The sequence below is a fragment of the Taudactylus pleione genome, unplaced genomic scaffold (genome assembly GCF_031769625.1).
Source record: "Taudactylus pleione unplaced genomic scaffold, aTauple2 ptg000513l, whole genome shotgun sequence".
NCBI classification, from domain to species: Eukaryota; Metazoa; Chordata; class Amphibia; order Anura; family Myobatrachidae; genus Taudactylus; species Taudactylus pleione.
Window position 1 is genome coordinate 1,638,131 of NW_028284915.1, and position 25,697 is coordinate 1,663,827.

General features: G+C 43.5%; 1 protein-coding gene across 1 annotated transcript in view; it reads left to right on the top strand.

Moving 5' to 3' along the window:
• DDX60 (DExD/H-box helicase 60) overlaps positions 1 to 25,697 on the top strand; it is a 379,348-nt gene that overhangs the window by 318,492 nt on the left and 35,159 nt on the right. The window contains exons 31-32 of the mRNA XM_088450288.1: positions 1,019 to 1,219; positions 13,222 to 13,326. Coding sequence (XP_088306414.1) covers positions 1,019 to 1,219; positions 13,222 to 13,326 — 306 coding nt within the window. The remainder of the gene's footprint in view (positions 1 to 1,018; positions 1,220 to 13,221; positions 13,327 to 25,697) is intronic.

A 25,697-nucleotide genomic window follows, 5' to 3' on the forward strand; every position in this document is an offset into this window, starting at 1 on the left:
TGCTGTCTGGCAGTAGTTTCATGCTTCTATTTGTCAACAGAGTCTATTGTATACAGGGCAAATCAACTGATCTCACACATGCCCGAAACCGATGAGTATCACCATCGAATCAAAATAGACAATCCAACATGCTGCATAGTAAATTTGTAATTTTGAGTCTACAACGTTCCGGGGACTTTCAGTGATTTCATTTAGAAGTTGAACTCAAATCTTAGTAAATTTCCCTTCCACAACTGAGCCCGAACTAAGGGCAAAAATACTGCGTTCAAGACTGTCCTAGAAAAAAATGGGTATACACCTTTACTTTTTTGCTTCATTTGACACAAGATTCTTAGCACAGCTAAAATTTTCCACCATGAGTATAGATTGGATTCATTCCCAATTTTTTTTTGCTGCAAAAGAATTTTGTATAAAGTAGCAGATTAAAGTAGCAAATTTTAAGAAAAATAACAAGGTCGCAGATTCCATGGCATGGCAAATTTGGCCATATGGCTAGATTTTAAGAAAGGTGTATGCGGACACATCTGTAGACATGAATGAATTTGCAGAAAAATACTGCAAAAATCATACATATTGGCAGAACCAGCAGTTCCGCAAAGGTGTGAGAATCTTAAAAATCCTGTTATTCAGAAAAGGCAGCATGCACTACTCATAGAAACCTTACAATTTAAAATTAATAGAAAAAAAGGCAACAAATAAAAGATTGTACAATTTTAACAGCTTGAAATTATATTTTTTTCCATTGTGAGTGAAATTTATCAAATAAATTAAATTCAACTATACATCATTCAAGCTGTAAGTGAAAGATAATCAGAAACATGTCTCTAAATATTCCTGTTTTATTTGGAAGTGCACATTCTAAAGAAAACTCTGAAGCCTATTTATCATCTTGTTAATTTATGCTTTCCTAAATATTGAAACAGCAATAGCAACATTTTGGACCTTGCAAGTAGTAACAAAGCTGTTGTGTAGAATAATTTATAAAAAAATATTTACAAAGCTATTGTTAACTTCCTAGATGTCAGGACGTGCTGGAAGACGAGGCCAAGACCTACTGGGAAGTGTCTACTTTTTCAATATTCCAATGTCAAAAGTGAAAAGGCTCATGAAGTCCAATGTTCCTCAGCTAAGAGGCCAATTTCCTCTAAGTATTTCTTTTATTCTACGATTAATGCTACTGGCCGCAAAAGCAGATGACAAAGAGGATGCCAAAGCAAAGGTAAGCCTTTACATGTATAAATCCAAGATCGCTACTAGCTTCCTATAGGTCTGGGGTCACAGGACCAAACTTACATATTTGTATAATTATTAACATAGTATATTTACATTGCAATCCATACTATGCAATGGCAATGACCAAAGCAAAGTAAAAAATATATAGTAGGGTTCTGATAAGATGAGCATTAGAGATGCTTGCATTACAGTTGTCAAATTTGTTGAAAATTTTATAAAGCTTAGTTGGTTCAAGATCCTCAAACTTGTAGGCAACACAATCTTGATCTTTAGACAGTTTTAGTAGGTACGGTTGTTGTTACTGCCCAACCTTTGAACTTGAATTTCTGTCTTAAAATTTAAAATCACAGCTAATGTTACTTGTTAAAAAATAGACTACTATGATTTGTCTGTTTAAAATTAATTATTTTTATTTTATAGTAATTTTTATATTTTTTTTACTAAACAGTGAATATTACTGAATGAATTCTTTATACTTTATTGCATTAACAACACACAAGTGATGTCAACAAAAAAACATGCAGCACTATACCACATAATAAGGCAAGCAGCAGATACATTACAAATAAAATGAAAAACTCCATAATACACTTCAATCTTAATATAAACGTATGTGGTACCTTGCGCACTGGACATCTATAACTTGTTGCGGGGTGTGCCATGAGTAGGGAAGAGGTGCCTATTCCTCTCAGTATATACAATAAGTATATAGAAGGAGCTACCGCGCTCAACCCCTTATTGTGATTCAGATTTGTGTGTATATAAACAGGCTAACTCTGGAAGTGTGATACTGTTTAATAGTTAAACGCAATGTTAACCTTAGAACTTATATACCTTATAAATTGTCACAGTAGTACATACATGAATCAGAAACAGTAGAGCAAGTGAAATTGAAGGGGGTGTGGAAAAAAGCATCCGGAGTGGTACAAAGAAAGGTATGAAAAAATTAGCAAAAATATGAATAAATTACAGTAGGGTCGGCCACAAAGAGAGTACATTGAAGACACCTAAGTCTCAGAGTGTTCTTGCCTTTTTCAGTGTCACCGTGCTCAGCTTTAGGGTTGTACTGGCTTCCCTGCAGTTGGTGTTCAGACGACATGCCTGGTGTGGCCGGATCATTGGGCATCCATTCCTGCCTGGGTGCCTGCTGGTTGGGTCAGTCTGATTGCGATTCGCCTGGTGGTGGGCTTGTCACGGGGGAACTTCTCCCTTCTTTCCCGTTTGCTGGCCAATAGGTGCTGGACCGCGGCGATTGTTGCAGCAGTCTCTCACTTACTTCCTGGTGAGTGCCCGGCAGCCCCAGTGACATGACGGCGGGGGTTTGAGGTTACTTGGAGGTATGATGTGCCGCGCAGCAGTCTTTGTGGTAGTGTCAATGAGTCCCAACACGTTTCAGCCGATTTGGCCTTCCTCTGGGATCTGGGAGAGTGGGTAGTAGGTTTATTGGAGTAGGTTGCTTGTCAGTCATTACCAATCTTGTCCGGTGGCCATTTCTCTGAAGTCTTTGCGTGAACCAGTTAGTTTAAACTTGATCGGTTGTAACTCCTTTGAGGGGTTAATCAGCCATTTTGGGTGAGTCTCATTTTGCAGATGAAGTCTCTGTGTGAACCAGTCATCATAAACTTGATTGGTTGTAACTCCTTTGAGGGGTTTATCAGCCATTTTGGGTGAGTCTCTTTTTGCAGGTGGCTAAGCATATGATACATTGTGACATTATTGTGTCGATTTTTGCATGTTTAATCTCAGGTGGTATGCACAGTATTTGGGGTGGGTTCAGTTTAGCAGAACTTGTATGTGTAGGTAAACATAATTAATATATGAATTAATTATTACAAGCTTTTATAGGTGAGTCCTAGAACTAGGGTGTGTATGTAAAAATAATTGATACATTAATTAAGTAATACAAGCTATAATAGGTGAGTCCTATTTTGCAGACACTTGGTGTATAAATAGATAAACATACATTACATTGTGACGTTACTTAGTGCAAATCTAACATGATTAATCTTAAGTGGTATGCCCAGTGTCCAGGCATACCTTTGGTGTATACATGGATATAAACATATATTTGGTGTAAACATCATTATACATATTTTAATGTTGATGGTTATGATTCCTATGTGTTCAATGCGAAGTGGCTATATTTACTTAGTGTGTTCACTAAGTATGGTTGTATGTGTCAAAAAAAAAAAGGTGATACATCCTCAGGGTGTTATCTGATAGGTTCTCTTCTGTTTGTTATGGTCTACATGTCTGAGGTTGACACAATATTAGGTGTAACTCCTTCCTAGAAGGATTCTGGCTGGTGTGGTCCGAGGAACTTGTTCGTAATGTGCGGACTTATGCATATCATTTGCAGATGATGGATCTGACTTCGTTGTCCACATTGAGTCCTCTTAGGGCTAATGTACCTAAGTGGCTGATAACTCTAAGTTCTTCCTTGTTGATCAGATGATTATAGTCTCCCCCTCTCCATCTTTGTCTTACTTCTTTTATCCCAACAAATTTAATTTGTGTTGGGTTACAATTGTGGTACTCCTTTTAGTGTGCTGATAATGGGTGTTCCTCAGTGCCTTTTTGGATATTGCGTATGTGTTCACATACTCGTGTTTTGAGGGGTTTGATTGTTCTTCTCACATACAGTTTTAAGCAGGGGCATTCTAGTATATATACTACTCCTTTGGTGTTACATGTGATTCTGTATTTTATGCTTAGGGTTACTTTGTTCACTGGGGAAGTGATTCCTGTGTGGGGTTGGTACTCCTTTATCCTGTAGTTTTGCATACTTTCATGTTCCACAATTATAGAATCCTCCTGCTGTTGTGTTGGTCAGTATTATGGTTTGGGTGTGGTTGCCTGGAGGGATGTGGTTCTTTATTAACTTCGTCTTAATGTCTGGTGCTTTACGAAAAATCACTCTAGGTTTAGGTGGGAGGATTTCTGCTAGGGTGTCATCCTGGAGGAGGATATGCCAGTGTTTATTTATTGTTGGTTTGGTTTGGTTGGTTTGTTGGTTGTACTGTGTGATGAAGCATATATTTGTATTAGTGTCTCTCTGATCTGTTTGCGGTTTGTATTGTAGTAGTGGTTTTCTATCTAATTGACTCACTGTTGCTCGAGCCTTTCCAATGATGTCTGGGTTGTAGTTTTTGGAGATGAACTGTGTTTGTAGGGTTGCGCTTTGTTGTCGTAGTCCCTTATTTGTGAGCAGTTATGCCTCAATCTGTTGAACTGACCAACAGGGACATTATGTAGCCAATTGGGGTGATGTCCGCTTGATGCTAAAATAAAGCTGTTGCCGTCCATTACTTTGTGGAAGGCTTTAGTGTGAATTTGATCATCATCAATAAAAATATTCAGATCGAGAAATTCGACTCTTGATTTGCTTAAATGTTAGGTGAAAACCAGGTTGTGTGTGTTGTTATTGATGTGGGTGAGGAATTTTTTGAGGGATTCTTCATCTCCGTCCCAGATGAAGAACACGTCATCAATAAACCTAAGCGGTCGAGCACCTATTGACCAGCAAACGGGAAGGAAGAAGTTCCTCCGTGACAAGCCCTCCACCAGGCAAATCGCGGTCAGACTGACCCAACCAGCAGGCACCCAGGCAGGAATGGATGCCCAATGATCTGGCCACACCAGGCACACCATCTGAAGCACCAACTGCAGGGAAGCCAGTACAACCCTAAAGCTGAGTACGGTGACACTGAAAAATCAAGAACACTCTGAGACTTAGGTGTCTTCAAGGTACTCTCTTTGAGGCCGACCCTACTGTAATTTATTCATATTTTTGCATATTTTTTTCATACCTTTCTTTGTACCACTCCGGATCCTTTTTGATCTATTTATATTACTACTTTTCACTATTTTTTTCCACACCCCCTTCAATTTCACTTGCTCTCTTCCTCCTCCCACCATTTTTCATCAGCACTGTGGGACGCCACTCTCTGCTGTTTTCTGCTAACATAGGCAGCAATCCGCAGGAACAACACACCGTATAGCTCGCTATACCAACTGTAACCTATACCCTATTACCCTTTAACAACATTGGACTATATTTGTCAGCACCATCTGTTAACCTGAACAAAATTAACTCTCTATTGTATAAATTATGAGTCATTGAAAACCATTATATGTGTTTAATATCCCTTGCAAATGCTGATGTACTACAATATTCTGTATTCCTACTGTTTCTGATTCATGTATGTACTACTGTGACAATTTATAGGGTATATAAGTTCTAAGGTTAACATTGTGTTTAACCATTAAACAGTATCACACTTCCAAAGTTAGCCTGTTTATATACACACGAATCTGCATCACAATAAGGAGTTGAGCGCGGTAGCTCCTTCTATATACTTATAAGACACATCAATCAGGGTTATCACGACCATTTAGCATAGGCATAGCACTAGAGAAAAGCTATTGTGCAGCAGTTTTGTACGTGATTGCAGAGCTCTAAAGCACCTACTTGATGGTACCGTTCAGAGACCAAATCAAAGTCTGAATTAAAAAAAAACAATCATTTAAAAGATGTCTCTATCTTAATGGTATAACCATCCAGGCAGATAGGAGCCTTTGGTAGAACATTCCGCTTCATAAACTCAATTATCATTTCCTTGGTTTTCGAAGTGTTGAAGAGTAAGGAATTCTCCTTACTCCACTCAAACATTCTAGCAACTTCAGCTCTGTATGCATGTACATCCCCATTGCTACAATGGCGGTATCATCTGCAAACTTGACAAGCTTAACAGACTGTGAAGTTGACTCGCAATCGTGGGTGAACAATGAATACAATGCCGGCCTTAAAACACATCCCTGCGGGACCACTATGTTCAGCACTGTCTCCATCGAGATACTTCTCTCCAACTTAACCACCTGGGGCCTATCAGATAAAAAGTTTACCAGCCACCTACAAGTAAAGCTATGCAAATCCAGCCCAAATAATTTCACAATCAATGAACTGGGTACAATAGTATTAAATGGAGAGCTAATATCAACTAATAAAATTATTGCATACGTGTTTCTAATTTCTAAGTGTGTGCACCAGATGCAAGACGGTTAAAACAGCATCCTCTGTTGAGCGATTTGCCCTAAAAGCAAACTGACAGGGATCAAATCCCACTGAAAAGTGTGACCTAACGTGCTTCAACACTAGCCTCTCAAAGCATTTAATCACTAAATGATATTAAGGTAATTGGACGATAATCATTTAGGCATTTCAGAATTCCACTCTTGGAGATAGGAACTATAGTAATTGACTTTAAGCAGGTAGGTACCATATAATAGGCCAAGGATAAATTAAACATTAACGAAAAAATCCCAGCTAGCTGGTCACTGCACTCCCTCAAAACTTTACCCTTGATGCCATCCAGACCCGCAGCCTTACCAGGGTCCACAGAATGCAGACACTGCCCAACAGCTGATCCGTCTAGCACCAAGGGAGACTCCTCTACTCTCTGCTCCAGTTACAGGATATTCATCTTATTTTCTTTGAGTAAAAACCATTAAGATCCTCTACCAAGAAATTATCTACAATCCTGGCATATTTTGATTTATCTTTATAATCTGTAAGCCTCAGCAAGCATTTCCACATGTGCCTGGGCTCACCATTTTGGCTTAAATTCTCCTCTAGTTTTGCTGCATAGGCTGCTTTGGTCTGCCTAGCTCGTTACCCATCCTTATCACCAGACCTAATGGCCCTACTGTATCTCATGTCCTAAGTAGAGAACAAACTTCCCCATTCAACCAGGGTCTCTCATTTGAGAATACCTTGAAACTTCACCTAACCGTCACACAACAGTTTATGTACTGTAACCTACAACCATACAAGTTAGAAGATCTACATCTATGGACCCATTTACCGAACCCTCAACAATGAGATCCCAATTACTAAATTCCAAGCTATGGCCATCTTTGGCCAGACCTGGACACATTTTCTGATTGGTTTAATACACTTAACAATGGGTACATAAGTAGGAATCATAAATAGAGACACCTGATTGGATTTCCTTATGTGTGCACATACAACAGTCTTATATCCTAGCTTAAAGTTTGTGTACACTTGATCCAAGACATTTATGCCCCGGGTTGGAACCACAATATTTTTATAAAATATAGGCAAAACTGACTTTAAGTCCACACCATTAAAATCACCAGCCACAACAAATGCCCCTTCCATATAGGTAGATTGCAGGTTGGCTACAGCATAATAAATCCAAGATACAACCCCCTGCGGGGAATAAAGACAGATATTATTATTACTGTTATCAATTCTCTAGGAAGCTAAAAAGGCCTACACTTGACCTGTGTTTGAGTGTAATGTTCCATGTGCATAGAAAAACATTTAAAAAATACTATCCACTCAAGCTAAAACAAGATCAAAACAGAAAATAAATATGCCTACACTTAGTTTTATCCATGTTGTACATGTTACCAGCTGCAGTATTAATGCCATATATGTATACAAAACAGAAAGACTTTTGTTATGGACACTAACAATAAAATACTACAAATCTGGGTGTATGTCGCAAATAAATCATGAAGATTTTGTTCATATTTTGATGAAAACATTTTAGCTTGCAGCCTGTCATCAAAGGATCCCAACTGCAAGTTCCAACACTAGTATAAATGCCGGACACACCATTAAACTGCAGTTAAATGCACTCACCTCTCAGGTACAGAGGGTAACATCAAGAAAAGGACTGGTTTGTGAGCCACACCCAGCTTGCTGGCTCGTGGGCCATGCCATGGTCTAGAAGTTGTAAGATATGCTGAACAAATGTTGCACACCCCATTGATCAATGTACGTTAGCAATGCAGTTTAGTAGTGTCTATGGGTCTAATTCAGACCTGCTCGCGAGCGTAGGACGCTCGCAAGCGGTTTGATGGTGCCCTAATGCGCATGCGCACGACGGAGGGAGCTCCGTCGTGCGCATGCGCGAGACCCGCATAGCGACAGCCAGGCTGTCGCTCCGGGTCTCGCACCAAAGGGGGCGTGCTGTCGATGGTGACTGACAGCACGCCCCCTTTGGTGGGCGTGCCGGGGGCGTGGCTGCCAGACGGAGGAGTTCCCATGGGAATGCCTACCGTCTGGGTCCGGCCCCACTGACATGTCAGTGGGAGTGATTTTGGCTCTGATAGAGCCAAAATCACTCCAGGGCTTGCGACCACGAGACCCTACCGCAGGGTCTCGTCGCAAGCCCGATGGTCGCGATGGTCTTGACTATCGCGACCATCATCATGGACGCTCGCATAAGCTGTGGGTGGTAACCCACAGCTATGCGAGCGTCCAAGAGGCCGCTCCATTTTTAGGTAGGAGGGCCCTGATTCAGAGCGAGCGCTCTGGTCAGAGCGTCCGGCACTGAATCAGGCCCTATGTGTCTTCATTATGCATATTTTGAGGTAAAAAAATGCTCGGTGTGGCTGAGTTGCATGGGACCTGGTGTGAGAGGGGCCATTTGGTGCAACTGAAGTGACAGTAAAAAAGGACACATCAGTACTGTATGTTATAGATTATCAGATAGGTACTGCATTAAGAACATTATAACATTATGAACAACTTAAAAGAATATTTTTTACTGTATGTGTGTAAGTTTCAGGGTTTATTCCTGCACAAATGAAAAAGTAGGCAGACATGCAGTATTACATAAATTACAGATCCTCTTAGATGTTACTGCATGGCTTCCAAGTTGCAATTTCTGAATGCACAGCTAACATATTCTTTATGTTGGCATTGCTTCTTTAAGTTGGAGTGGCAGAAATTCAGTAGGTTTTGTGACATTTCAGATCATGTCTAAGAAGCCCAATGAGACATGTGAAAATGTAAGATTTTTTGTTTATGGAATTCATTGCTTTCTATAATTTATTAACCATCAGGGATGGGAGCAGCAAACCGGGCCTCCTGCAGGGGAGAAGGACCAAAAAAATGGTACACTAGAGCTGGTGTTGGAGGGGACAGCACACAGGAGGTGTTTTCGTGGGTGCTGAGGGAGAGACGGCCGCGGAGGCAGGCTGCAAGAATGTGGGGCAGTGCATAAGGGCAGCAGCGGGGTGCGGAGCAGTGGCAGCAGGGCAGTGCACAGGGGCAGCAGCAGGGGACAGAGGGGCTCACTGGCGCTGATGGTTCCAACCCTGAACTGCTTCATAAGGCCCCTACACACGGAACGATGTGCTGACAATGCAATATCATGAACGATTTCCCTTGAACACTCCCCGGCACTCCAGTACACGATATAGTGCTTAAACAGCACATTTTGACATAAGAACTATCGTGCAAGATCTAAATATAGCTGATGCAGGCATCTGTGTAAAATAAATGATTCAGAGATGCACGCATGGATCAGTAAAATCTGTGCAGCTTGCATTTGAGAAAAAAATCAATAAGACACATATGCATGTACGAATCAGTGAGATACGTCCATGCATCTGTGTTAAAAAAAATATAAACTTGTACTTTTTTCTTTTTTTTTAAATGTTGTGTTCCCCCTCCTCCCTAAAGCACAACCAGCCCTGGGATTTGCACAGCCAGTCCTGGTTGTGAATATACAGGGGACAAATGACACAGGGGTCCCCTGTATTTAGCACAACCAGCACGGGGCTCAGCTGAGCCAGTCTTGGTTTTGGAAATACAGGGGACAAAAAGTGTAGAGGTCCCCTGTATTAACCATAACCAGCACTGGACCCTTTCTAGTGGGGAAATAATGACACAACCAGGGGAAACTTTTCACCAGGTCACCCGGCTAAAGCATTACCCCTGACCACTAGTCAGTCCATGCCAGGGATCCCCTCTCCAGAGCACCCCATACCTAGGCTGATAGCCCAGGACTATTCCCGGCACCCCTGACCGTGGGTGCCGGGTTGATTATGTAGTGTGGTGCATTTAATAATAGTAAAAATATTGTCTTTTGCTGTAAACATACAGTTCCCAGCAAGCCTCCCTTGCATGCTGGTACTTGGGGAAACAAGTACCAGCATGCGGGGCATTATGGGCCCGCTGGTACCTATAGTTCCACTGCAAAATAAATATTTTAAAAAAGACATTACACACACCGTGAAAGTAAAAGTTTATTAACACATACATGCACACTTACTAGCTCACATACTCACCTAGTGTCCCTGCATGCATCAAAAAATAGATGCCTGCACGGATTAGTGCGATCCTTGCGGCAATCATCTGTGATGAAAGACACAGATGCATGGACCGTCTGTGCAGCTGTGTTAAAAAAATAAATAAAAGTATTGAAAAAATAAGGTGCAAACCCCCCCTACCCACACACACACACAGCTCAACCAGCCCCAGGCTTTGGAGACTTTGGTTGCGCTTAAAACGGGGGAACCTTATTCGTTTATCCCCTGTATTTTGGCAACCAGGACTGGTTCCGAAAGCCCAGTTCTGTTTGTGCATTAATACAGGGGACTCCTAAGTCGTTTGTCTCATGTATTTAGAACAACCAGTACTGGGTCTCCAAAGCCCATTGCTGGTTGTTCTTTGGGGGGTGGGGCACGCCGTTTTTTTTTTTTTTTTTTTAAATTTTACACAGATTTTCATATATTTTAAACACAGAAGCACAAGACGAATCTCACTGATCCTGTCCGTGCTCCTGTGTTTGTTTATTTATAAACAGATGTAGTCATCACGGATTTTCCTGATCCAAGTCTGCATCTGTCTGCCACTAACGCCCCATACCTTCCCCAGGTTCCGGCCGAAGCTAACGCCCGCTACCCCCCTTCTCTCAGATCCCTGCTACAGCTAACACTCTCTACCTTCCCCCGAGTCTCGCCCTGTACCCAGAGTTATGCCTTCCCAAAAATCTCCCATAGAGAACAGCAGTAAAGTGGTCCTAATTGAGAGTGTCAGAAAAAACTGACAGTAGGAACTTTAGATTGGTCCCAAATCCTCATTTTTTACTGTTTTGCCCTGAAATTTGGCACGCAGCACCGAGCAACAGTTCTACCAGCCCATGCTAAATTTCAGCTTGGTAACTCCAATAGCTTTTGAGATGTAGCATCTTAAACACCATGCCACCACCCCCTCAGGAGTTCTCTTTGGGAGAATTAATTTTTTTTTATTTAGCCTTAATATAACAAACCGACGCCTATCTTAATTCCAATGCCAGAACACCAAAGGATGCCAGCCCAAACAAAATAAGTCTGGGGCATCCTTTGCGTTAGCTGTGGGGGGGAGGGTTAGGTTTAGGGAGTGTAGCGGGGTTAGAGTTAGGTTTTGGGGGGGAGGTTAGGGTTAGGCACCGACCGGGAGGGTTAGGTTTAGCGTGCGGGAAGGGGGAATTAGTTTTAGGCACCAATGAGGGGGGGGACTTTTAGTTAGGCACCACCCCGGGAGTTTTAGGGTTAGGCATCCCTAAGGGAGGGTTAGGGTGGGGGGGGAGGGCTAGGGTACTTACCATCCGGCATCGGGTCTCCTCCTGTCGGTCTTCTCCTGTCAGGATTTGACAGAAGGCTCCTGAATAGGCTCCACCTATTCAATATAATGTTTTTTTAAACGTGGTGTATTTCAGTGAACTGTGGGCCTTATTCAGCTACGGATGGAATTGCAAAGCTGCTCGCAAGCAGCTTTGCAATTCCGTCTGTGCAGATATGGTACTACAGCAGGAGGCATCACACCTCCTGCTGCATTATGTATCTGAGCTGCATTGTCCAACCCAGCATTGGATACTCTATGGAACATCGTCCGGCTAAGGTGACCCATGGGGTCACGCAGCCGACTGCTGCAGATTAGAGGAAGAAGCCAGGAAATCCTTGTCAACCGACGGATATTCTGGTGTCTTCCCTCCCAATGGTGGTGACACACCTCCGTTTCGGGAAACGGAGGCCATCGACGTCCCCTCCCACAAATGGCAGTAGACTGTCAATCACTGACAGTCTGCTGCCAGTCTCTGCGCGGGATCGCAGACCCGTTTTGCACATGCGAAGAATGGGTCATGCACCTGCGCAGATTTCCGATCATCGGGAATCTGCATTTAGCAGTGCACTGCTGAATAAGGCCCTGTATACTCTACGTGCATAATGCGACAAGCATTGTGTCATGGTTTTTGGGCCTGATTCACTATGGAATGCAATATTGTGTACACAAGCAGTTTCAATGCGATAGTAAGCAAATCCATTGCGATCACTATGCCGCCACAGCAGTACATAAAGACGCCCACCAGTACATAAGGATGCCCACTTTACCTTACACACACCCGTAATGTTTAGCAAGACTGCAAAACCATCGGTACAATCGAGTACCATCGCAGCCTCATGCACAATTACACAAGGTCAGACCTTACTCATGAATTGCTTACTTCAGAGCATGCTATGAGTACTCAGGCTGCTTATGGCATTGCAGTGGATAATTCATGCATGCCCATGCAAAGGCGTTCAAACGCACTGGCACGTCTGCATGCGGCTGACCACACTCCCTGTTACCACCCACAAACGTAATTTCCTGTCAATCACTCTGCAATGGGTCTGCATGGTCACTGCGATCGCAGTCCCGATAGCAGTGGTTGGTTCGCGCACTGTGAAGCATACACATGCGCAGTACGCAACAATCGTATGCATATAAGCAACTGCGTTCCTTGCTGAATCAGGCCCTTTATCTCAAAATACAATAGCCGTCCGTGATATGCATGATCCCATTTTTTTTCAACTCTTCAGTAAGAGACATAGGGGGAGATGAAATAAACCTTCTAAGGAGGACAAGAGGAAAAGTTGGCCATAGAATCTGATTGGTTGTTATCGATCATGTATCAAGTACATTTTTTAAAATGCTCGCTAGAAGATGATTTGTTGCTATGGGCAACTTTTTTATGCAGTACTGTATGTCCTCTTTAGAAGGTTTGAAACATCTACCATATACTGTGTAACTGTGTAACTGTTTGTGATATCAGGAAACTATTGCAAGTTATACTGTGCAGCGATGAGCTCATGCTCAATTTTTCAACTGTGCACTAAGAAATATTAATAAATAACATGTTTTATTAGGTTTTATCGGTTTTGAAGCACTCGCTCATGTCATTCAAACAGCCACGTGAAACACAGATGTTAAAGCTGTACTGTGTATATTCACTGCAATTCCTTCTGCATGAGGTACGTAATAAATATATTTCACACAATTAGATTCCTTTACTTCATTTCTTTAGATATTAAGGGAAATCATATCAAAGCATATATTTCCCTAATGCCTATTATTAATGTAAACCAATTATATTTTGTTTGAGATTGTGATGCATCACATATTCCAAATGATTTTTCAATATAAAATGACATAAAATACAACATATTACATAGTTAATGGTATGCAGTTAGAATGTCTCCTGTGACAATGTCAACATTCACAATGTTGACAGCAGACGGTAGACATTGATGATGTCAACATGTTCATGTTCAAAATGTTCATAATTAATGTCAACACCTGCAAAATGTCAACATTGATAGTATGTCAACATCGGAAATGTCATCACTGTCTTTTAACATTTCCAATAGGGTTAGAGTTACAGTTAGCATTAGGGATATCACTTGGGTTAGGGATAGCATTATAGTTACCATTCCAGTTAGGGATAGAGCAGGGCCATAACTAGGGGTGTGCGAGTAATACAGCCATACTGAACACAGAATCCTGTAGGCGGCACTGCGGCTCACCCACGGCTCCTACTTCTACCTTGAATAGCACCATACAGCCAGAATCGCTGTTGCAGTGTCACCCAGAGCATCCTTAGGATGCTCATAATGTGTACACTTCAGCTCTTACAGCCTCCCCAGAGCATCCTGAGTATAGTTAAGTCAGTGCTGTAAATCTGGGCACTGCCTGCCCCGCCTCCTTTAAATGACGCCAAAAGCAGAAAAACTCTGTTATGGTGCTGTGACAGTGATAGAATTAGACCAAAAGCACAGTGTTGACATTTCAACAATGGTGTACAGGTGAATGTGAGAAGGTGTGAAGGTGAGTGTGAGATGATTGATGGGAAGTGTGAGAATCTCTGCAGATACTGTAAGTGTGAGATGGTCTGATGGTAACTGTGAGAAATTGTAGAGGTAAGTGTGAGAATCTCTGCAGGTAAGTGTGAGACGGTCTGGTGGTAAGTGTGAGAAGTTGTGAAGGTAAGTTTCAGAAGCTGTGAAAATAATTGTGAGAAGGTGTAAAGGATATTATGAGAAGCTGTGAAGGTTAGTGTGAGAATAATGGACTTCTGAAAATATTTTTTAAATAGTTTAAAGAAGGGAGAGTTAAGCTGGGTACACACTTGTCCAATCCTCAGGAGATCAGACCCCAGATCAGACTGTTTATACAATCCTTCTGCAGACCTGGTCACAGATTCTACATCCAATCTATGTATACACTTGTCCACTTGCTGAAACAATCTGCTGAAAGGATTGTGTCACCATTAGGCCCGGCGACAGGGGGTACAAAGGGGACACCAGTACCGGGCCCCAAGGGTCAGGGGGCCCCCAAGGTTTCAGGGACAGAAAAAAATGGGTCTGCAACACTTACTATTTAAACTGCTGTGCTGCTGTATACAGGAATCATACAGTGGCAGCAGCAGTCCAGCAATAGCTCCTCCCACCATCACCCTTCCTTCCTTCCCCTAAGTCAAAACACTGGTCACACTGTGACAATTGGAGGCCGGTGTATGGTCCTCCTCCTGGGCCCGCATCCAAGTCTGCACTCAGCTCCATGACGAGCGGCAACCCGTTCAATTCTTACCCCTCAAGCTTCCTATTCCTCTTTTCTCCCATTGGCTTGTTGTTCAACTCCGCATCACTCCTTCCCTTGCAGCACCCCTGACACCCCCCTCGTGGCACCCAATTCCCCCTCTCGAGGCACCTCTGACCCTCCTTCACTCACGGCACCCCCATCCCCCCCTCGCTCCCGACCCCCCCTCAACACTCACGACCCCCCACGATACCCTTGATCTCCCCCACACTCCGTCCTCCTCTTTAGGTGGTCCACCTGAAAAGTGTAGAAAGTCTCAGGCCAGGTAAGTAACTGTTATTGCAATTTATATAATGTGCATATATATGTGTGTGTGTATCAATAAATAAATATATATATATATATATATATACACACATATATATATATTAGACAAAAAACCTATTTTCTGCGCAAGGAACACGTCCATTAAGGCGTCAGCCTTAGTGATCGTAATTTCATAGCTTCTTTTAGTTTCAGTGGCACAGAAATCAGTAGGTTTTGGGAAATTTCAGATCATGTCTAAGAAGCCTAGATGGGACATGTACAACCGTAAGGTTTTTTGTCATTTTCATTGCTTTTTAAAAATGTATTAACTATCAGGGTTTGGATGAGCAAACCGGGCCACCTGCAGGGGAGAAGGGCAACAAAATGGAACACTAACGCAGGTGGAAGAGTGTACAGCACACAGGAGGTGGTTTGGGAGGTGCAGAGTGCGAGACGGCTGTAGGTGTGCAGGGTAGCGGCAGCAGCGATGGGCTCACTGGTAGTGTGCATGCACCTGAGAAAATAAAATCAATAAGTCACAGATGCACGAACGCAACAGTGAGATCCATCTACGCATCTATGTTAAAAATTGAATGTGTAAAATAAAAAATGGTGCCCCCCCCAAAAAAAAAAACACAACCAGCACCGGGCTTTTAACAGCCAGTCCTGGTTGTGTTCAAATATAGGGGAAAAATGACATAGGGATCCCCTGTACTTAAGCACAACCAGCAGCCGGTTAGTCAGAATCAGTCCTGGTTGCCAAAATACGGGGGACAAATGACGAAGGGGTCCCCTGTATTCAGTGCAACCAGTACTGGGCTCCGAGCTGGCCCTGGTTCGTGGTTCATGGAAATACAGGGGGAAACATGCGTAGGGTCCCCCTGTATTTACTCGAACCAGCACCGGACTCTTTCTAGCGGGGGGTGATGCCACATCTGGGGAGCCCTTTCATCGGGCCCCCCAGCCGAAGCATCACCCATGACCACTAGTCAGCTCAGGCCAGAATTCCCTGGGGAGCTAGGAACCCCCCCAATAAAGGGGTCCCCCTCTCCAGGGCACCCCAGGCTCAGTCTGATAGCCCGGGGCTATCCCTGACACCCCTGGGTGCCAGGTTGTTTATGTAAAGTGTGGTGCAAGTAAACTTTAAATATTGTCTTTTGCTGTGGAACTATAGTTCCCAGCAAGCCTGCCCCGCATGCTGGTACTTGGAGAGCCACAAGTATCAGCTTGTGGGGCATTATGGGCCTGCAGGTACCTGTAGTTTCACAGCAAAAGCAATATTAAAAAACCACACAAAACACACACCGTAGAAAAGTAAAATGTTATTAAAACATACATACACACACACACTATCTCACATACTCACCTATGTATCCCTGTAGCCAATCTGTCTCTTCTCCAGTATATTATCAATGGAGTACCTGTAAATATTAAGAAAAAAAAGGCATGCCCCGCCCCCCCAAAAAAGCAACCAGCACCGGGCTTTGAAGACCCAGTACTGGTTGTGCTAAATACAGGGAACAAACGACGTAGGAATCCCCTGTATTAAGCACAACCAGCATCAGGCTTTTTGGAGCCAGTCTTGGTTGCCAAAATATGGGGGACAAATGCTTAGGGTCCCCCTGTATTTATCAGCACCAAACTTTTTCTAGCGGGTGACTGATGCCACAGCCAGGGGAGTCCTTTCACCGGGCCCACCAGCCACAGCATCAGCCCTGATCGCTAGCCGGTCCCTTTATTTGGGGGGTCCCCAGCTCCCCAATATGTTTTTACCCTAAAACTTGGCACGCAGCACCAAGCGACAGTTTTACCCGTCCGTGCCAAATTTCAGCTCCATACCTTCAACAGCTTTTGAGGTGTAGCCCCTTAAATACCTTGCCCCCCTTCGGAATTATCTATGGAGATTAAAAAATTTTCCCATTAAGCCTTAATATAAGGGCACAACCATGCCCTTATAATATATATGTGTGTGTATATATATATATATATATATATATATATTTACATATGTAGATATACTGTATATGTATAAATATACAGATATGTATGTATATCAATGTGTGTGTGTTTGTGTATATTGTGACTTTCAGTCAGGTTAGGGGTCCCTCTCCTGGGGTAGAAGGACTCCTTTCTTACACACACAGCAGCCAGGAAATAGCACACCAGTCTGGATGCGAGTACAAGCTGGTCGGCGCCAGTCTTTATTGTACAATGTCAGATATTACATAAAGAAAACATAAACATAAATCCTAGCCCTGTCTGGGCTCTAACTTCACAAGTGATTTTCCTCACTACAAGAACCTGGCAGGGCCTAATGCCCTCACCAGCAACAAAAGCACAGCACAGTCCTCACAGCTAGGTTTCCCAGGGTCGCGGAGCAGACTCCCTGTCTGCTCACCCAGGTGAGACACTCAGCCCTAAACAAACTAAGCATATGTTGGCCATCTTCAGCTGCAAGCCCTAATGAGCCTGTTACCAAGCTGAAAGGCCCAAAACCTGGAGTGGCTGTGGGTGGAGCCCTTACTCTCACCCACAACTCCCAGGACCCAAACCGGCTTTTCAAAAAGCCGAGACTCAAGCCTGCTACACTGCAGACTTTCCCCCTGGGGATTTTAAACAGGAATCTGGGATAAATGTCCCTGTCACAGACCACTTTACCAGTGATCCTATCACAATATATATATATATATATATATATATATATATATATATACACACATATACATACATAGATCCACACATCAAAAAATCCGATCGTAGCAGCTCTGGTGTCATCCAGGGTTTAAGCAGCCCAATACACACAGATACCAAAAGTGAGGCACTCACGAGACTTTACAGCAATAGTAAAACGGTCCTTATTCCTATGTTTCGGGAACTTCAACCCATCATCAGGGACATACAGCAACAAATAAACAGACAATCCCACATACAAATACCCATAGCAATTACCCAGTCAACATCCTGATGCACCACACCCGGTGAAAGCAAGCCAGGGTAGTCCCGGACAAAGCTGCCAGACAGCACGTCGCCGTCAGCACATTAAGTGCATTTAGTGCACATTAAGTGCAATCCAGGCAATATGAATTAATTCATATTGCCTGGATTGCACTTAATGTTGTGCAATTATATATATAACCGGCATACTGATGTGCCGTTTATATCATATATTATTTGTTTTTATGGGTTGCCCAGCAATGCTGAGTTGCGCTCACGTGGGGGAGAGGAGAGCCGGTGATGTCATTGGACGGCGACGTGCTGTCTTGCAGCGTTGTCCGGGACTACCCTTGCTCTCACCGGGTGTGGTGCATCAGGATGTTGATTGGGTAATTGCTATGGGTATTTATATGTGGGTTTTGTCTGTTTATTTGTTGCTGTATGTCCCTGATGGCGGGTTGAAGTTCCCGAAACGTAGGAATAAAGGACCATTTTATTATTGCTGTAAAGTCTTGTGAGTGCCTCTCTTTTGGTATCTGTGTATATATACATATATATATATATATATATATATATATATTAGGGGTGTGCACCGGCCACTCTTCGTGTTTTGGGTTTTGGATCTGGATCTTTCTTCGTGTTTTGGATCTGGATTGGTTTTGTCAAAACCTCCCTTCCAGGTTTTGGTTTTGGAATTGTATTTTTTTGGAAAAAAGCATAAAAACAGAATTTGGATTTTTTGGTTCCTACGCTATTATTAACCTCAATAACATTCATTTCCACTCATTTCCAGTCTATTCTGAACACTGAACACCTCACAATATTGTTTTTAGGCCAAAAGGTTGCACCGAGGTAGCTGGATGACTATGCTAAGTGACAAAAATGGACGGCACAAACACATGGCCCATCTAGGAGTGGCACTGCAGTGGCAGACAGGATGGCAGTTTGAAAAAACTAGGCCCCAAAGAGTACATAATGCGAAGAAAAAAAGAGGTGCAAGATGGAATTGTCCTTGGGCCCTCCCACCCACTCTTATGTTGTATAAACAGGACATGCACACTTTAACAAACTAATCATTTCAGCGCCAGGGTCTGCCACACGACTGTGGCTGAAATGATTGGTTCGTTTGGGCCCCACAGAACAAGCTGGCAATTAATCTGTCACTGCACAAACTGGCTCTACAGAGGCAAGATGTCATCCTCATCCACAGATTCCTCACCCTCTTCAGTGTTGCATACATCCTCATCCTCACAGAGTATTAATTCATCCCCGCTGAAATCCACCACCACAGGTCCCTCGGTACTTTCTGGAGCCTGGTCTTCTTCTTCTTCACATTTTGCAACCTCCAACGCCTTTCGCTGACAAGGTTCCCGGCTGCACTAAAAACTATACACTGGAGAGGGGGCAACTTAGGTAAAATAGAGCCAGTTTGTACACGGGCCTGCAAATTGCCTCTTTTTCCTGCCAGTAAAGGTACGGACTGTCTGACATGCCTACTTGGATGCTGTCACTGATGTAATCCTCCACCATTCTTTCAATGGTGACAGCATCATATGCAGTGACGGGAAGCAGACGCCTGTCATTAGACCTACACCGGGAGTCCAACACCTGGCATACCGATCTAAGGTAAGCCTGGTGCCGGGCGCGGAGGGGAGGGTTAGGTTAGGGGCTCCCGGGGGGACTTAGGGCTAGGCACCCCCTCTGGGAGGGTTAGGGTCAGGCTAAGGAAAGGGGGGGTTAGGCACCCCTGGGGTGGAGGTTAGGGTTAGGTACCCCCCCGGGAGACTTTGGGTTAGACTGCAGGGAAGGGGGATTAGATTTAGTCACTTAGAGGGGGTTAGGCTTTTGGGGGGCAGGTTAGGGTTAGGCACCCCTAAAGGAGGGTAAGGATTAGGGTAGGGAATTAGGTTAGCTATACTTACCGAAATGAACGATTGGGATCTTCACCCCTGCTGGGCTACCGCTGCCCGGATTAGAACCGCCGGCCGCATATCATATCTGCCCTGTTTCTTTTGTCCACATGTCAGTAGTTAAGTTAACATTGGGTACAACCACATTTTCTAGGGCACTGAGGACACTTTTTCTGACATCTCTGTACATTCTCGGTATCGCCTGCCTAGTGAAGTGGAATCTAGATGGGATTTGGTACCGGGAACACACTACCTCCATCAATTGTCTAAATCCCACTGCACTAATGGCAGATACCGGACGCACGTCTAACACCAACAAAGCTGTCAAGGCCTCAGTTATCCGGTTTGCAACAGGATGACTGCTGTCGTACTTTATCCTCCTCGCAAAGGACTGTTGGACAGTCAATTGCTTAGTAAAAGAAGTAGTGGTGTTCCAACTTCCTCTCTGGGATGATGAACGACTCCCAGCAGAAACAGCAGCAGCGGTAGCAGTAGGCGTAGCAATGCAGGATCTTTCGGAGGAATCCCGGATAGGAGAGGAATCAGTCATGCCAGTGACATGGCCTGCAGGACTACTTCTGATCCTGATTGAGGAGAAAATTGACGAGGAGGGAGTTGCTGGTGTGGTTTGCAGGCGCTTGGATACAACATGACAAAGGGATTTAGGTGTCTCTGGACTGCTTACGGTCCTAGCCACAGTTTCTGAACCTGACAGTCACTTTTTATGAACTCGCTGCAGGTGACGGGATGTTCCTAGGTGGTTAACGTCCTTGCCCCTACTTATTGCAGCTTTACATAAGCTACATATGGCAAGACAGTTGTTGTCCGGATTTGGATAGAAATAAATCCAAACCGAACAGGTGGATTTTTTGGTCTTCTCACCATGCATGACGATGGGCTTTTTCATCCCACAGACAACAACTGTCTCCCCTGGTGCCTGATTTAAACAAACCACATCACCATCAGAATCCCCCTCGTCAACTTGCTCCTCAGCGCCAACTACACCAATATCTTCATCCTGTTGTACTTCAACAGTGACATCTTCAATTTAAATATCAGCAACTAGACTGTGGGTGCTCCTTCCAGCACTTGCAGATGGCGTGCAAATGGTGGAAGGAGCCACCTCTTCCTGTTCAGTGTTGGGAAGGTCAGGCATCGCAACCGCCGACATACTTGGACTCTCCTTGGGGATTTGTGATAACTTCTTAGAACACACAGTTCTTTGCTGTGCTTTTGCCAGCTTAACTCTCTTCATTTTTCTAGCGGGAGGAGGAGGGCTTCCATCGTCATGTGAAGCTGAACCACTAGTCAGGAACATAGGCCATGACCTTAGCCGTTCCTTGCCACTCCATGTCGTAAATGGCATATTGGCATGTTTACATTTCTCCTCAGACGATTTAAATTTATTTTTTTGGGTCATTTTACTGACCTTTGGCTTTCTGGATTTTATATATCCTCTACTATGACATTGGGCATCGGCCTTGGCAGACGACGTTGATGGCATTTCATGATACAGCAGAGCAGGTACCCCCAGACTGATACAGCAGCACAGTACCACTGGACTGGACTGATACAGCAGAGCAGGTCGCCACCCCACGCCACGCCACTTTCTCACAGACGCTAGAGAGAAACTTCCTCTAACTACACTTTCCAGGACTGGAGTGAAGATGGCGGGGCAGGAGGGATGAAATGTGCAAAGTCCGGGTCTCGCGAGAATCTGACACCAGCATGATGACGTTTGCCTCGTTCCGGGAACCGAGTCTGGTGGGAAAACCCGAGCCGGAGTCGGTTCCTGGCTCGGATCGGGTGGGCTCGGGGGGGTTCGGATTTCGAAAACCCTAATATATATATTGTGATAGGAGCACTGGAGAAGTTAGGGATGGCGTGTATATGTGTCCCAGATTCCTGTAATATGTATTTTAACCCCCAGGAAAGGTCTGTTTTACAAACAGATCTGAGTGTCGGCTTTTGGTAAAAGCCGGAGAATGGGTCCTGGGGGTGTGGATGTGAGAGAGAAGGGAGGGCTCCATCCACAGGGCCATTTCAAGTGTTAGGCCTTTCAGCTAGAGAGCAGGCTAAGTGGGGTTTACACCTGGAAGTGGCTCAATATAGCTGTGTAAGAGTTTTGATGCAGTGTCTCACACACCCTGGGGAGAACAGACACAGAGGTTTGTTCATAGACACTGTGACCTTTTGAAAGTGCTGTGTTTGTGGTGAGGTAGTAGGCCTTGCCACTTTTAGAGAGGAAATTACCTGTCTAGTCAGTGCCCAGCTGGGCTAGGAGTTATTTTATGTTTGGTTTATTTGACTATTGGTGTTGCACAATAAAAACTGGTGCCGACCAGCTTGCACGAAAACCCACGACTGGAGTGCTGTTTCCTGGCTGCTGTGTTTAAGGAGGTGTCCATCTACCCCAGGAGAGTGGGCCCCTACCCCGATCTTATCACTATATATATATACACACACACACACACACAGTATATATACTGTATACATATATGTGTGTATATATACAAATATGTGTATATATATATATAAATATATACACACAGTATATATACTGTATAGATATATGTGTGTGTGTATATATATATATATATATATATATATATACACTGTATATTCTGGTGCATACATTTGTAAACCAGATTCCTGGCAGTCACTTTATACAAGTTCAGTAATTGTGCTGGTGCCTTCCTAGGAAATAGCAACTCCAACATACAGCAAGAAAGAATAAATCGGTGTCAGAATAAATTAGAGAATTTCTGAAGTAGCTGAGTGCCGCCATTCCTTCTCGCTGTGTGTGTGGGTGTGTGTGTGTGTATATATATATATATATATATATATATATATACATACACACACACACATATATAGGTGGTGGGTATTTAACTGGCCATGGGCTCAGTAGTGTTTTGTGGTTCCCTGAGGATGGTAACCCGAAACAGCTGTTGGAGCCATCTGGGTTCAGAGCGTGTCTCCCCGGGCCCTATGGAGGCTATACATTATCAAGATGTGCTGAGTATTACTTTATATACTATTGCTCTATGGCTTGCTGTTATACCCTGATGGTGATTTTTAAATATTAAAGTTTTTTTTCATATTGCTGTTTACAAAAGGTGTGCTGGATTTTTGTCCATTACCGGACCTACTGCTACAAATCATGTGATCCGTGCACTCCTGAACAAGTTTTGTGTGCGACCTGACATATATATATATATATATATATATAGAACGCAAGGCGGCACTCCGTAATAAATGTGTTCACAACCAGAAGATCATTTTGCAACGTTTCAGCGCTTTATTCTGCGCTTTCGTCAAGCATACAAGTCAAACATATAATAGACACTTACCACATATAAATAGTAGTTAGTCGCCATGCCTTGCGGAGACCTCACTTCCTGGAGCCGAAAACCGGAAGTCTCCGGACCCGGAAGTGACCTCACCACAGCACAACAGCAACAAACGGTTGCCATGGCTACAATAACACTAAACAAGATACACACACATAAAAACAATACAAACAATCATGTAAAATATATAGAAGTGCTTATTTACAAGCAGGGCAAAACATCACCATAAATGCAAAATACAATGCCCTGCTTGTAAATAAGCACTTCTATATATTTTACGATTGTTTGTATTGTTTTTATGTGTGTGTATCTTGTTTAGTGTTATTGTAGCCATGGCAACCGTTTGTTGCTGTTGTGCTGTGGTGAGGTCACTTCCGGGTCCGGAGACTTCCGGTTTTCGGCTCCAGGAAGTGAGGTCTCCGCAAGGCATGGCGTCTAACTACTATTTATATGTGGTAAGTGTCTATTATATGTTTGACTTGTATGCTTGACGAAAGCGCGGAATAAAGCGCTGAAACGTTGCAAAATGATCTTCTGGTTGTGAACACATTTATTACGGAGTGCCGCCTTGCGTTCTATGTATCCAGTTTGCCCTGCTTCTTGAGGCTGACTGTGGAAGGCACCCGGCTCAGATACCTGTGGAACCTGTGAGTGCCGGAGTGATGGCTATGTATATATATTATATATATATATATATGAAGCAAAAAAGACCCGGCACTCACCAAAGGGGTAGAGAGTAATTGCTAAGGTGCCTTTCCAGAGTGTTGGTCGCACTCCCACATATACTTCCAAATGGATGGCACTCAGTAGACTCCTTTAAAGATTAATACGGTCCTTTAATAATCCGACGTTTCGGGGTAACCCCCCCTTCCTCTGGGACAGCAGTACACAAAATACATACACAAACACACAGACATATATACCCTTAATGATCATGATATAAGTAAGCTCACCTGTATACCAGCGTGCGCGCTCACTCCCAGCAAAGCACCCAGACCAGCCCTGGCCGCTACTCATGACGTCACCAGCCCGCTATCCAAGCCGGCTAAGTGCACACACGTGGAGCAGTATACTCAGATCACATGACTGTCAACCATACGAGTCATCAGCGCACGCCAGTAAAGCCTGTGAGCACAATGGGTTGCCTAGCAACCAATATCAACAATCCAATTAAAAACAAAATGTTAAAAAAACACACATAAACACACAATCCAATATCAAAGAAGCTATTCATCCATATTAAAGATGTTATATATATATATATATATATATATATATATATATACAAAGTATATCATAATTAATATTACTAACCATAAATAATTACTAAAAAAGGGAAACCTATGCATCAAAGAAAACACTGTAAACCCAGGGTTTCATTTAACCCTTTTGGGTAAATAGTATCCAAAGTGAAAATCTACTTGCTTTCCCTCTGCATAAGAATTTTGTTTCTATTACCCCTCTCACTAAGGGTGGCACATGGTCAATTATAATTGCTCCTACAGAAGCCACCCCATGTTTTAATTGTGCAAAATGGCAAGCAACCGGTTGCTCACTACAACCGCTCTCAATGGCCTGTCGAATCGCCGAGCGGTGTAACGCCATCAGCCCTTTAAACTGGCGTTGAGTTTTCCCCATGTATGACAAGTCACAAGGGCAAACATCGATGGCACCCAGTTTTAGTGCCATCAATGTTTGGGCTGTGTGACTTGCAGGTCATTGATATCTGGTAACTCTTTTAGTCATCCCCATACAGAGAAGAGATTTAAAATCAATTATGCCTTGACATGTTCCTCCACGTATGTTATATACTTGCTTACATGCCCTTGTGGCTTGTCATACGTGGGGAAAACTCAACGCCAGTTTAAAGAGTGGATGGCATTACACCGCTCGGCGTTGAAAAGTGTAAACCTCTTTTCAATGCTGGAGGATGATGGCTTTGAGCCGCAAGTAACGTATTGCGGTTAGTAGATTTAGCGTATATTTAGCGTATAGGCATAGCAGCAGATGATAAAAATAGGCAGAGAAAGAGAGTTAATATATGCTTGGGAGCAGTGGCGGTTCCTACCTTTTCCAGTCCGGGGGCTGCCTGAGCTGCAGCTTAGGTCAGTGCTGACCCGGACCCCAGAAAAAAACATTCATGTGCAGTTGGAGTGTAACAGCTTCTAGGGCTGCTCAGTGTTCATACCCTAGAAGCACATTACAGCCAGTGATCAGCACAGCACAGAGCCGGTTTCTTGCTGGAATGTGCTAGTCACACTACGGATTGGCAGTTCCACAAGGCGAGGAGTTTCCTCCCCTGAG